This window comes from Neopelma chrysocephalum, unplaced genomic scaffold (genome assembly GCF_003984885.1).
Source record: "Neopelma chrysocephalum unplaced genomic scaffold, ASM398488v2 Primary Assembly neopelma1_82, whole genome shotgun sequence".
NCBI classification, from domain to species: Eukaryota; Metazoa; Chordata; class Aves; order Passeriformes; family Pipridae; genus Neopelma; species Neopelma chrysocephalum.
In genome coordinates this window covers 188,230-201,176 of record NW_020897744.1, presented here as the reverse complement: position 1 = coordinate 201,176, position 12,947 = coordinate 188,230, and the positions used below count along the sequence as shown (strand labels likewise).

Sequence of the window (12,947 nt, the reverse complement as noted above, 5' to 3'; positions counted from 1 at the left end):
AGTGAGATTCTTGGGCAGAAGATTTTTTGCTAGAGAGCATTTTGTCAGGCCAGGCCAAACTATAGCTGTACTGACTGCCCAGAGTAAACAAGTGGCCTTGTGGAATTAATGAAGAAAAACGATGCTGTTATTTACCACTACTTTTGATTTTATTTTTTTCTTGGCAGTCGGGTTTGGATTGAAACGTGTTGTTTTGTGGATGGATGGCCAGGAAAAAAAAAAACAACAAAAAAACCCCCAATCTTTTAAACTCCAGTTGTGGTTTGGTTTCTATAAACTCTTTTAGCATGAGGCTTTGACAATCTGATTAAATTGCATTGTGCTCATAAAACTGACAGTTCAGTTTTTTCCATTTGCTAATGTGACTTCCTTTTTTTTTGCTTTTGGCTTCGCTGGTGTTTTCGCTGGATGTCTGTGGGAGACAGGCCTGCCTTTCCTCTGACCTCTGCAAATCCCCCTCTCCAGCACAGCTTATCACTGCTTCTCCTGTCATTTGCATCCACCAGCAGTGGTGATGCCTATTTTTAAATTGCTCATTACCCATTTTTATTACCTCCATCGAGCTTCTCCCACTCTTCCCAGGGCTTAGGAAAACACGGGGGAGGATGTGACAAGTGTCCTGTGCCCTGGGGGATGCTCCAAATGCTTGATGGCAAATGACAGGAGCCTTCTTTCAGCATAAAGGTCTGGTTCTGTCCAGGCTTTTGGAAAGGCCTGGGAATGGGTGTTGGATTTTGAAGAATAGCTGAGCTGCTCTTTGCCCACGAGGCAGAGCCAAATGGTTTGACGTGATTCCCTCTGTGTGTGTGTGTGTGTTGTTCAGAGAGCCTGGGCTGCTGTTTCTCAAAAACAATGGTAGTTTGGAGAAACAGATGAGGATCTTCTCTGGTGAGAATGGATCATGCCTGTAACATCCAGCCTGAAGGATCTGTGAGGGGGAATGTGCTGCTGGCTGGGCACTTAAAAAAAAAAACAAAACAACAAAAAAAACAACCAAAAAAGGATTAAACAGCAGAAAGGTTCAGTGCTCCAGTCAGAGTTACAGAGTAAAATGCTAGTTAGTTTAAGGAGTCTATTGATGGATTTTCTGTCCTGAATCTCAGATCTGAGTGACCTTTAGCTGGGTTTTGAGAGAGCTCCTTGGCCTGCAGGTGATGTGTGTGTCTGTCTTGTACTTCCCATTAGCACCCTTCAGAAAAAGCCCCTCATTTTAAAGGAACACTCACTTCTCCTTTCCCCATGTCCCTGTGTGTGCTCACCAGTGAGTTCCAGTTACATAAAAGGGAGTGTTGGAGCTTCTCCTGCCTCATGGAGAAGGAGGGTGGTGTTGCACTCTGGGCCCTTTCCCCTCACACACAGTGAGAGCCCAGCACTGAGCAGCTCCCTCTGGTTTGTGAGCACTCAGGGCAGCATTTAAAAATCACCAGCGTTTAAAACAGTATCTCTGTCGCCCTTAACTCTCTTCCAGTGGAATTCCAGAGCCAGGGAGTGTTTTATCAGAGCTCCCCTTTTAGCCACAGGGAGTATCTCCAGCGCAGCAACCTCTCAATTAGGGGAAGTGAATCCTGCTCAGTGCTGGGGCAGCACATTGGTAATGACAGGGCACACATCCTTTGTGCAGCTCGTGTCTCCACACACGTGTGCAGGGACTCTCTTGCCAGCTGAACACTTGCTGACTGTTGAGTTTTCCCATCGTTTCTCTGTCACACTGAAACACTTGAAGCTGAGGGAGGTTCCTGGTGAAAATGAAGCTTTTTAGAGCCTGGTGACAGTGCTGGGCCTTGCTGTATCTTGGTGCTCCTTGCTGAGTGGGGAAAGTACTGATATCTCCGTGCATATCTAACCCTTAATGACTGTAAGTGTTTGGCTTCATTAAGTGGCACATTTTTAAGGACTAATGATTTACACACCGGGCTTTGCTCCTGTGCAGCCTCGGGGCAGCCAAATTTCCACGTAAAAATATTTTCTAGTTGCCTGTGTTACTATCAGCCACTGCTGTTTGTTTACTTTCCAAGCCCTGTCCTGCCTCTGGAAGAACAGAGGCTTGGAAAGGGGTTAAATCCATGGAGATGCCGGGGCTGCAGCAGGGCTGGTTTGGAAATGACTGGGTGCCATCTGCACTCTGGGTGTCAGTTGTTGCTGGGACCTGTTTTTGCCTCCACTGAACCTTTGCTGGTTGTGGTTTGTCTGGCCATCACATGACTTCTCTGAAAATTCCCCCTCCCCTCCATTTCCAGTAAACTGTTTGAACAGGAGTGACTCAGACTGAAACCAGCTTCCCTGTAACCACAGGGCTTGTTAAAGAATTTGTCAACGTGGACTCGAGAGGGTTTTGTATTAAACTGAGCTGCAACTGCTTTGGTTGCGTCAGGAGCTCCAGAGAACGACTTCCTGCCCTGCAAGGAGTTAAACTGATGAACTTTTGTGATAGTGACACTTGGACACATGTTAATCCCATCTTTCCAGCGCTCCTGAGAGCCCTCGGCTGGATCCTGGATCGCTTTTCCACCTCTTCACGTGGGGTTTCTCTTTGCAGAGGCAGAACAAAGTCCTGCCACACCCAGCCCTGGCTGTGTTCTGACACGACACTGTGACTTCACTCCCGTGGAATGATTAGATTCGACTAATAAGTGAAATCTTATTTAATTAGCAGTGTAAAAGGTGGCCAAATTAACAACGGATCTCTCCCCCGATTCATTTAATTAACAGCTACTCTCTGATAAATTCCTGCTTGAAAGGGATTCTCTGGCTGCTGGCTGGTTTAATCAACATTTAAGGGTATTTGGTGCAAGAAAAAAAAGAAGTTAAAGCAGACCACAGGCAGGTTTTTATGAAGCACTTATCACAAAAATGGAAGTGGAGGGGTCACATTCAGTGACTGGGAAACCTCGACTTCTTTTTTTTTTTTTTTGCTTTCCCAGAACTAACTTGTTTAAACTGAACATCAAATTCCCCCCTTTCCTCATCAGCTTCCCCTCTTCAGTAATTGTGCTGCACAATTAATGGGTGGGTGGTCACCAGGAGACTGGTCCTCACACACTCCAGTCCTGTTTGATGCCTGGATTTGTTAATTAGTTAATCTTCCCTCTTTAATCTGCAATTAAATAGAAATTCAAAACGAATCCAACATTGAAGCTTCACTGTAAAAACCCTCTATGAGTGCTTGGGAGTGAGGTGGCAGAGTGACAGTGAACTAATAAGGTGTGGTGGGTTTTTCACGGGCAGTGTAACAGGGGAACAGTCTGAGTAACAGAATTACTGAGTCGAAATAAGTCTTGAAATGAGTCAATGAAAGCTTTAAATAAGAGAACTTCATCTAGAGAACTTCCTGAGAAAAGAGGTAGCAAAGAGTTAATCGAGGCAGGGGGGGAGAGACAATCTGTGAGTAACCCCTGTGTGAGGCAGCTCCTGGCTGGAGCTCTCTGGGCACTGGCAGGAGCAGGGGAGGCTCTGCATTGTTCTGTTCATTTGCACACCTGCTCAGATAAAGCAAACCCAGCAGTGGGTGTTGCATTACTAATTTCTGCTGGTGAGCTGGAGGTGACTTGCTGCCATTCTGCTCCAAATGCCTCTTTGTGGCAACGTCTGTTCCCTCAGACTCACTCACGCAGCCCCTTGTTAATTCTGGTGCTCAGCGTGTAAGGGCAGAAATCAGAAATCATCAAGGCAGGGAAGAAATCCAAATTACTCTGCAGCATTTTCACTCAGTATTAGGTCAGAAGAATTTTTTTCAGTGACAAATGTCTCACTTAACAGCACAGATGAGAAATAATGTCCCCGGGGGTGCTGGAAATTTTGGAAGCTGCACAGAAGCTATGGAGAAGCAGGTAGTTGGATTTGCATGCTCTGCTCTGTGTGTGTTGGGAATGCCCAACACAAGCTCCTAAGGGGAGAATGTGGTCCTAAATAATTGATATTTCACTCCCCAATATTCCGAGAAAGACCAATAAATGACCAAAAGCTGGGTCAGAAAAGCTGCTTCAGAGTATTTTTTCCAGTGAGAGCCTTCAATAACTGATAGAAATTACTTAAGAGTGTCATAACCAAGAAAATGGCTGCTTTTTTTCACCCTCCCCGCTCCAGACACTGTTTAAATATCTGTGTTGTACAAGAGTCTGGTATGCAGAGCACTTGGAGCTGTCTGGGAACCTCTGAGGGAGAGCTTTGCTCAGAATTGCCCATGGGGCTCTCAGGGAAGACTCGTGTGTGCTGGAGGCTTTGTCAGCTGGGGAAGAAGTTCCTCACTTCTGTTCTACAAGTGATTTTTTTGGCGTGTGGGTTTTAATCCTTAACTTATTTCTAAGTTCCTTGTGGAGAAGCTGTGGGGTTTTTTTCAGCACTGGTGGCCCTCCTCAGATTTGTCAGGGATTGAAAAAGTCAATTGGTTATCAAAAGTCAATCATTTGATTAGCAAAAATCCCTTCCTTTCTTGGTGGTGGTGGCTGAAGCAAAGCAATAACTTCCTTCACTCCAGCAATTGGGAGCCCTTCCTTACAACACCTGGATCTGAAACTGCCTGAAAATAGGACCTGATTGGTTTTAATTGGATTTTAATGGAATTGCTGTGAGTAGATTGGCAGAGTTGTGGCTTTGGGATCAAGGAGCAGCTCGGGGGGGTTTGGGAGGCAGTGCCAGCCCAGCTCTAACTGGGAGCAGAGGCTGCAGAGCTCAGGAGCTGCTTGTGGGAATCAGAGGGGTCAGAGGCTCTTCCTCTCCACTCCTCTCCCCGTAGGTGGCTGTGGGATCTTGTCATGGAATGACAGGAAAACTCATCTTGAGCGGGCCCTGGGGCAGTTTCCAGCCCCAGCCTTTTGCTCAGAGCGTTTGTCCATGGCTCAGGTTCCTCAGGGGTTGTCAGGCCAGGTCTGGGAGCCCTCAGGACCTCCCTGGGCCATCTGTCCCTGCTCACTGCCAGGTCTCCTGCGAGGTGTGAAGAGAAAGTAGTGCTCTAGCAAGGAAAGGCATCATTTTCCTTCATGTTTTTGTGCAAAACTGCCAAGTGTCCAAGTGGACACCTTTCTGTTGTGGCTGCACAGCCCTGGTGTGAGGAGCAGAGGTGGCAGGGGATGTGGTTCCAGGGGCCTCTGCCCTGCAGGACACATCTGATAAGACTGAAAGGACAAGCTCCTTCCTCTTCCTTCAGGCCATTTCCTTTAATTGTGTCTTATTCTTTGCAGAATTTCTTTATTCTTACAGTATGAAGCAGAAGGGCTTTTTTCTGGAGAAGGCTGAGAGCTTCAGTTCTGGCTGTGGGAAGTGCTGGCTTAAATTTGAGTTACAGACCCACTGAGCTCTGTAACGTGTGTTAATTTGGGGGTTTCCCTTCCAAAGCTGAGCGGGGTGTTGAGCTGTGACAGTCTAAAACCTTGAGCCTGCAGCTCCTGAGATGGAGGTTGTTCTGAAGAAGCATTTGCCGGTTCTTCCCACAAGAAGAGGGAAATGAAATGGTTCTTACCCTGGTACAAATGGTTAATGAAATCAGTACCTGGAAGTTCCTGATAGATTGATCTAGAGCTGATTGAATTCATGGAGAGGAACCATAACTTACCACAGAGTGGATCCATTTCTTGGAATTTTCACACCTTTGCTCCAAGACAGGCTAAAATTAAATGAGCAGGGAAAGCAAAGCCTGCTGTTGGGATGGACACTTTGTTGTGCTCTGCTCCCACAGGACTGGCAGAGGATTCAGCTCCTCCCAGGGCCCTGTGGCTCCTCAGGTCTGTTATTTCTACCACCCCTTTTAAAATCTCAGGACAGTGAGTTGAACTGTGTTTTCTATGGAAAACCTTCAGTTTTTCTGACACAAGGACTAATTGTAGTTACTCATAGGTCTGAGTTTCCAAACTCAGATGTCCCAAAGATGACCAATTGATTTTCCAGAATTTAATGTCCCAGAAAACCCCAGGCTTTTTGTGGAGTGTAGCTTATTTCCTTCCCAAGCTTAGCATCTGGAATGTCTGTTCTGTGCCTGTTGTGTGTAAATACTTTTCTTTTATCTAATTTCAGTTCTTGCTTAGTTCTTCCACCTTCCCTTGGCTGCTTCCAGCAATCCTTGAAAACCTCCTCCAGCTTTCTCCTTTGACAGCCCAATTTCCCAGACAGGACCTTTCTTTCCCAGATTCCTGAGTGAGAAGCAGGTTTAAACCTTACCCCTCTCACCCTCTGCTCTCCAGGCATCAGGGTGGAAATGCCCTCTTTTAGTTTGCCCCTTCTTTGCACTAAGCTGGAATTACTTTGGAGAAAGCTGGAATAGGGATCCAGAGCCCTTCCCATACACGTTCAGGTGCCAGGAATCATTGGAGCTGATGGTGGGAGATCATGAGCCACAATCAGAATATTCCTGCTTGGAACTTCCTCAGGAGATCTGTCACCTTTGGTGTCCTGTGTGAAATGGTCACTGAGGGATGAACTGTTTGCTGGATTTGATCCCTGTTCTCCTCACCTTCTCTCCAGGTTGGTGTGTTGCTCCTTAAATCCCTGCTGATCCCCCGTCCTTGCAGGGCTGTGTGCTGGGCCCTCCCATCCCACAGGGAGCTCCCTGCCTTCTGTGGAGCTGCTCCTCTGCAGTTAATCCATTATTCCAACGAGTTAATAATTCTTCCCAGTCCTCTGAAATCCTGGAATCCACTGCCTGACCACAAATGGTCATTCTCCCATAAGTTGTGTTTGATTCCATTGTGTTGGGACAGAAAGCCAGAAGAAACAAAATACTGAGCAGCTCATTTTTAACATAACTCAGATGTTTACATAAAGAGGGGCACTGTCTGTGTAGGCAGCTCTTTAAATGTTAAGGAATCTATAATTTTGATAATCTGAGGTGGTGCCTTCAAATATGGGCTTCAATCTTTGGGGGGAAAAAGTGTTCTCCTCTTGAGATTATTATTTGGATGGTTTAACTTTTTCTGGTAAGAAAAACGTTATAACAGTAATATAAATTATACTGAGACCTTAAAGGAATGTCCACTTCATCACATTCCAGTCACACATTTGGAGTGGGGGGTCTGCCCTGGGATGAACATCCACCTCTGCAGCAGCTCCAGTGCCCTCCTGGGTTGTGGGGAACCATCGAGGTGCAGCACCTTCCCTTCAGATCTCTCTTTGTCTTGTTATTTTCTCCATGTTCCTCCATGCTTTTGTTTTCTCTCTGAGTAACAAATCCTTTGTAATCCCTTCCAGGCCCTCCAGAAATTTATTTTTAACATGTTCAGGGCACCATCTGCCAGGTGATGAATATCCTGCTGGAGCAGTTCCATGGATGCATCACTGACTTCCCCCCATCCCACGTTAAGGCCCTGGGTGATCTTACAAGTAGGGAACATGTACACGATGGACTTGGGATGTAATTAAGTCTCAAATATTCCTTCCCTTCATCTGGAAAGTGCTTTAGGTATTTACAGCAGAAAAAAAAGGAATTGGAGAGAAGTTTTTCCAGGCCTCAAATCACTGGAAGTTTGGGTCGTGCCTTTCAGGGATTGAGCTGGTTTGTGATGGGGGGTCGTGGCTTTCCTGATGCTCCTAAAATCTGATTGCAGCTCCAGGTTGGAGAATAAACTGTTCCATGGCATAATCTGGGCAGGCTTTTGAGCAGAGATCTCTGAGGAAGTGTTAAGGTTGTTCCTGTAGGGATTGTTCAGATCTCCTTGATCCCATCAACTCACTCCCTGCAGCTCCATCGACCACCTCTGCTCTTGGAGAGGAGGAAAAAAGAGGCTTCACAATTTCATTGTGAACAACAAATAGTGGCTGTTCTGCTTCTTGATCATAACCCAGGGTTACAGAGGAAAAAAGGGGGAAAATTGACTGATTAAAATCATTTTTTTGCCTTGAGCTTGTCCATTTTTGCCTCGAGATTTGTCTGAATCCAGTGAGGAGTTTGTTCCCCACTCGAAGGCAGAGGAGCTTGTGCAACTTCACCGAGGGAGAAAGAAGAGACAGAGATTAAATTATAAATGGAAACCAAAGAAAACAGAGGGGTGGGATGAAGCCTTGCAGTTAAGATTGTTAAGTGTAGTTAAGATTCACTGTCAAGAAGGAAATTTTTCCAGGGACAGAAGGTCCCTGTTTGCCCAAAGCTGCTCCACAAGGCCCCTTTGGAGGAGGAACCTTGTGGTAAATCCCATTTTGCAGCAAAACATGTCATTTCTCTTCTCTGTCCCCTTCGTTTCGAAGGTGTGGGAGGGTTGTTTTTGTTTTTTTTGCTTTTGTTGGGATCAATGAACTGATCAAACTGAGCAGATCCCAACCCACCCTCCCCGCGCCGAGCCCGGTGAATCAGCCCTTCACCCCCGACCTTTTGTGCCTCTTCTGTCCCCCCCAGTTGTGGGGATGTGATGATTAACCCAGTGAAGTCATGTTTAATCACTTCACCTCCCTCTGCCTGAGCTGCAGAGCTCACAGGAAATGTATTCCCAGACCCCCCCAAACCAAACCATTTCTGAAGGGAACACGGCGAACTAAAATGTTATAAAGAATGAATCACATTTAGCTGAGAGGCCACTCTAGATCCTTTAATTTGGGGGGGAAATGTGGTGCCTGTAAGTAGCTGAACTTTTGTCTTTTTTTCATATATATATATTTATATAATTTATTTTTATAAGTGCTGAAAGCTGTTTGATTTCAAACGATTAAAAAAAAAAATAAGAGAGAAAAGATTGTTCCCTGTGCAGGCTTTGGAAGAGAAAAAATGTCATTGTGAAATAGGTAAAAGTTGTGAAACTGGGGGTTGTGTTGTCGGAGAAATGAAACTTTGAAGGGGTTTTATTATTGCAGATGTCACAAAGATCAGAAAACAAGATTTAAGGAAGGGACCAAACGGAAATAGTTGTGAATTTGCTTCATAAATTGTTGCAAACCTGGTGGGTTTATTACCCTGGAAATTATTCCTGCCTGTGATTGTGTTGTAAAAATGCAGTGTCCATATTTCTGATTATTTTTGTGATTAAATTAGAGGAAATAGGGGGAAAAAAATCCTTAATTTGTCTTTGGACTTATTTAGAAAGTTTGAAAAAATAACAGGAAAGTTTGAAAGCTTGAAAAAGTGAAAAAGTTTTGAGAAAAACTGAAAAAATTTTGAAAAAAACTAAAAAAGTTTTGAAAAAGACTTCCAAAATTTGAAAAAATGCTTATTTTAAAAAGTTGGAAAAAAAAGAAAACAAATCAGAAGTTCTGGAGTGAAATTTTTAGAATTTAAAAATGTGCTTTCCATGGAGACAATGTAAAACGAAAACTCGAAGGAGAAACCATCTGAGTAAGAACTTGAAAAAATAAAGTTATAAATTAATAAGGTGAGAAAAATTGCCCAAACATTGGTTTGGTTTTGTTTTTTTGAGATAAACTCTTTTTTATAACACTTTCATAATTGGTTTTATAAAAATAGTAGTAGTAATAATAATAATAATAATAGTTGTGATGATGATGATGATGATGATGATGATTATTATTATTATTATTATTATTATTTAGCTGGAGGGAAAAAATTAGTTTGAATTTTGCAGCAATCAAGAAAGGTGGGTGAGGAGAAGCTGTTTCTTTTTAAGCAATTTGATTAAAACTGTTGCACTGGGCTTTCCCTGAGTTAATAAAGTCGATTTATGTATAATTATAATAATATATTTTATTTAAAATAAAGTATTAGGTTATAGGTCGTTTGCTAGAGAGTTTATTTCCAATTTTGTGGCAATTAATACAACAGTGTATTAGAAACCCAGTGTAAGATAATGATAAATCACCTGCTTTGGGGTTTGTTTATTTATAATCAGACATTCAGACCCCAAGGTGTAACTCCTGCTCGAAGGGAGCAAATTCTCTCTCACAGAATATTCCAGAGAGTATTTATATTTTCCTTAAAATTAAAATATCCCACTGTAATAATTAGGAAATCTCATTTATTTGGCTTTTTTTTTTCTTTCAGTTGAAGGATTTGCTTTGATTTGGTTTATTTTCCCAAACATTAAGAATAACAAATAGAATTATTCTGACTTCAATTAATTGGGTTTTTTTATTTGAATTTGACTATTTTAAAGCCCAGTAATGGAAAAAAACTAATACTTGAAAAGGGGGTGTAAAAAGAAGCAAATGGCTTTAGCACAGATTTATTCTTGTTTTTAATCTGCCATAAAGAATTATGTCAATTCTATGGCTCAGAATTTAAATAATATGCCAGGACATTGTCAAATAATTGTAGTTTTCTTACATTGCTGTGTAGGATTGAAAGTTTCAGCAGAACTGTGACAAAGTTAAAATTGCATAAATTTAAATTTTCTGCATTGTCCTGTCGTTGCTTTAGTCAATAATTAATGACATTCTAAATTCTGCAATTCAGTGGTAAAATGTGGAGTTTAGAATGTCATTAATTATTGATTCGAGTAATTTCCTTGTGTAATTTCTCTGAGAGTTTCCTGCATAATGTCAATCTGTGGTTATTGCATTGCTCCTGGAAAATCAGCTTTTTATTGCTTCTTTGTGGGATTTTAAACAAGAATTCATAATTATTTTTTCATGTTTGCTATTCCCAAAGATTCCCAGCTTTCTGTACCTGCCGTGGCCAAAGCTGAGCAGGGAATTCCTGACCCTGCTTTTCACTTTGGGGACAGTTTTGCCTCAAAATGATTTTTCTCCTCTTGTAAATTTTCACTTCTCACATTCAAATAAACTGCTCGTGAGAATATTTTTGCTTTTTAAAATTTTATAATAATTTTATAATAAAATTTAGATTTATTTTTGTTTGGTTTTCTGTTGTTGTTCCTGAGCATTTGGCAAACGTTGAGAGTCAGGAGAAAGTTCTGATCCCAAAATAAAAGCACGTTCTGAGTGTGTCACAGGGGCTGCACCTTCACTGCTTTGAAAGTATCTCAGCTCCAACTTCAGGGATTTTAAGGAATTTTACAAGTCTGTTGTAGCCAGTACCTGGAATTGGGTGTTTTGCTGAAGATCCTGGGCTTGAGAGAACAGATCTGAGGAAATAATGGGATTATTGGGTTTGAGAAAGTGCCTTTTTAACACTGAAGGAATTCATTCCCTCTGCTTGCTTAAGGAATGAGGCACTGGCATTGCAAAGATAGGGGGAAATAAATGCTGGAAAACCTGTTTCCAAAGCACAGGGAGCTCAGTGCCACCGGCAGGGATTGGGAAAACAAAACCCAGTGGATGTGGGTGGTCAGAGTCCCACCCTGAGCACTGGGAATATCCCTCTCTCCCCTCCAAGCCCAGGGCTTCAGCCTGGCCTTTTTGGTTTAAAATTCCTCCCAATTCCTAGTGGGAAAATCCCAAAGCAAGGAGGGCAGGGGAACCACACACATTTGGGATTTGTTCATTGGGGATTTGCCTCAGGAATCCTTTGTTTTCCTCCCTGCAGGACTTTGCTTCCCGGGCTAAACTGGCCGTGCAGAACCTGGTGCAGAAGGTTGGATTCTTTGGGATCTTGGCCTGTGCCTCGGTGAGTTTGTGCTGGGAACGGGGGGATTTCTGGGCACAGGTGGAATGTTTGACCATGGAATTAATTTTTGCTCTTTCTGTGCCCTCTGTGGTGCTCAGGGAAGTGGGATCGTTGTGGGATTGGCAGGTACAACAACATGGAGAAACCCCAGTCCTGGATCGGAACCAAACACAGGGAATAAATTATAAATTATAAATTAGCACAGCTAATTTATTATCCCTTCCTTCAGCTGCACTGTTGGGCTTTGACACTGGTTCTCCTTGGAAGGTGATGATTTTGGGATAGTTTTGTTTCCTCGTTAATCCATCAAACCCAAAAGGTGCAGCAATGGAGCTTTATCATTTTCCAAAGATTAATCAATTAATTCTCCAGTTCAGCCTGGAGTGGGGAAACCTGGAAAAACAAACAGGTATCAGGTCACTAAAGATGCCAAAGGTTTGTCAAAGTGAGGAAAACTTACAAGACATTCCTAAAATTCCAGAGGTGTGTCCCTGTTTCAGGCCAGGAATTCTCCCTGCCTTGGAGGCTGAGGCCTGTCTTGAATCCCTGCCCTGGGAATCTGCTGGAACCCTGTTAGGATTTCTTTAGGTGTTTTATGTACGAGCTGACAGTGCTTGGCATCCTCAAATCCAGAGGTACACATGGATTGAAGAGTGGAAAACCACCTGGATGAACCCTGACTGGGGTGTCCATCCACTGTGATCCTAAACCTGCTCCTTGGGTCGCTGGGAACCAGAGAGGGCAGAACGAGGAGGGAAAAGTCAGTCCTGGCTCTGGAGCTACAAACTGCTGGGGGTTTATTTTCCCTCTGAGCAGGAAGTGATGGGAGCATCCCCAGCGAGGGGGGTTTAGTGTTTTGAGTAGGATAATGCTGTTCTTTCACAGTAAAAAAATATGGAATTTGAGGTCACAATGTCTCTCTGGATATGCTTGATGCAAACTGGTAGGAATGGCGTGCCTTGTTCATCCCACAGAAACCGTGGGATGTGATTACAGGGGAGGCAGTGCAGGCCCCCCATGGTCCCATTCCTGTGGGATAAGCACAGCATTAGGGTGAGGTGTTCATTCCACAGTTGCCCAGCATCTCCCAGTTTCCTAAACTGTGGAGATGACAACACCAAGTGTTACTCAAATGTGAGCTGGACAGGATTCATCTGGTAGTTGCTGCACGGAGCTGCTGCTCCCTGAGCTTTGGAACTGGCTGGAGGTTACAAACTGTTCCGAAATCTTCCCAGCCCTCAGGCTGCTCCTTCCCTCCTCTGACTCACTGTGACCTGGGGCACATCCCTGGGATCTGGGGGACATCCCTGTGACCTGGGGCACATCCCTGTGACCTGGGAAACATCCCTGGGATCTGGGGGACATCCCTGTGACCTGGGAAACATCCCTGGGACCTGGGAAACATCCCTGGGACCTGGGGCACATCCCTGGGACCCAGGGGACATCCCTGTGACCCAGGACACATCCCTGGGACCTGGGGCACATCCCTGTGAATTGGGGCACATCCCTGTGA

General features: G+C 43.9%; 1 protein-coding gene across 4 annotated transcripts in view; it reads left to right on the top strand.

The window, feature by feature from the left end:
• Positions 1–12,947, top strand: part of VMP1 (vacuole membrane protein 1) — a 60,303-nt gene that overhangs the window by 30,247 nt on the left and 17,109 nt on the right. For all 4 annotated transcript variants that reach the window (XM_027691058.1, XM_027691059.1, XM_027691060.1 and 1 more), the window contains one exon: positions 11,354–11,434. In XM_027691058.1, the coding sequence (XP_027546859.1) occupies positions 11,354–11,434 (81 nt within the window). The remainder of the gene's footprint in view (positions 1–11,353; positions 11,435–12,947) is intronic.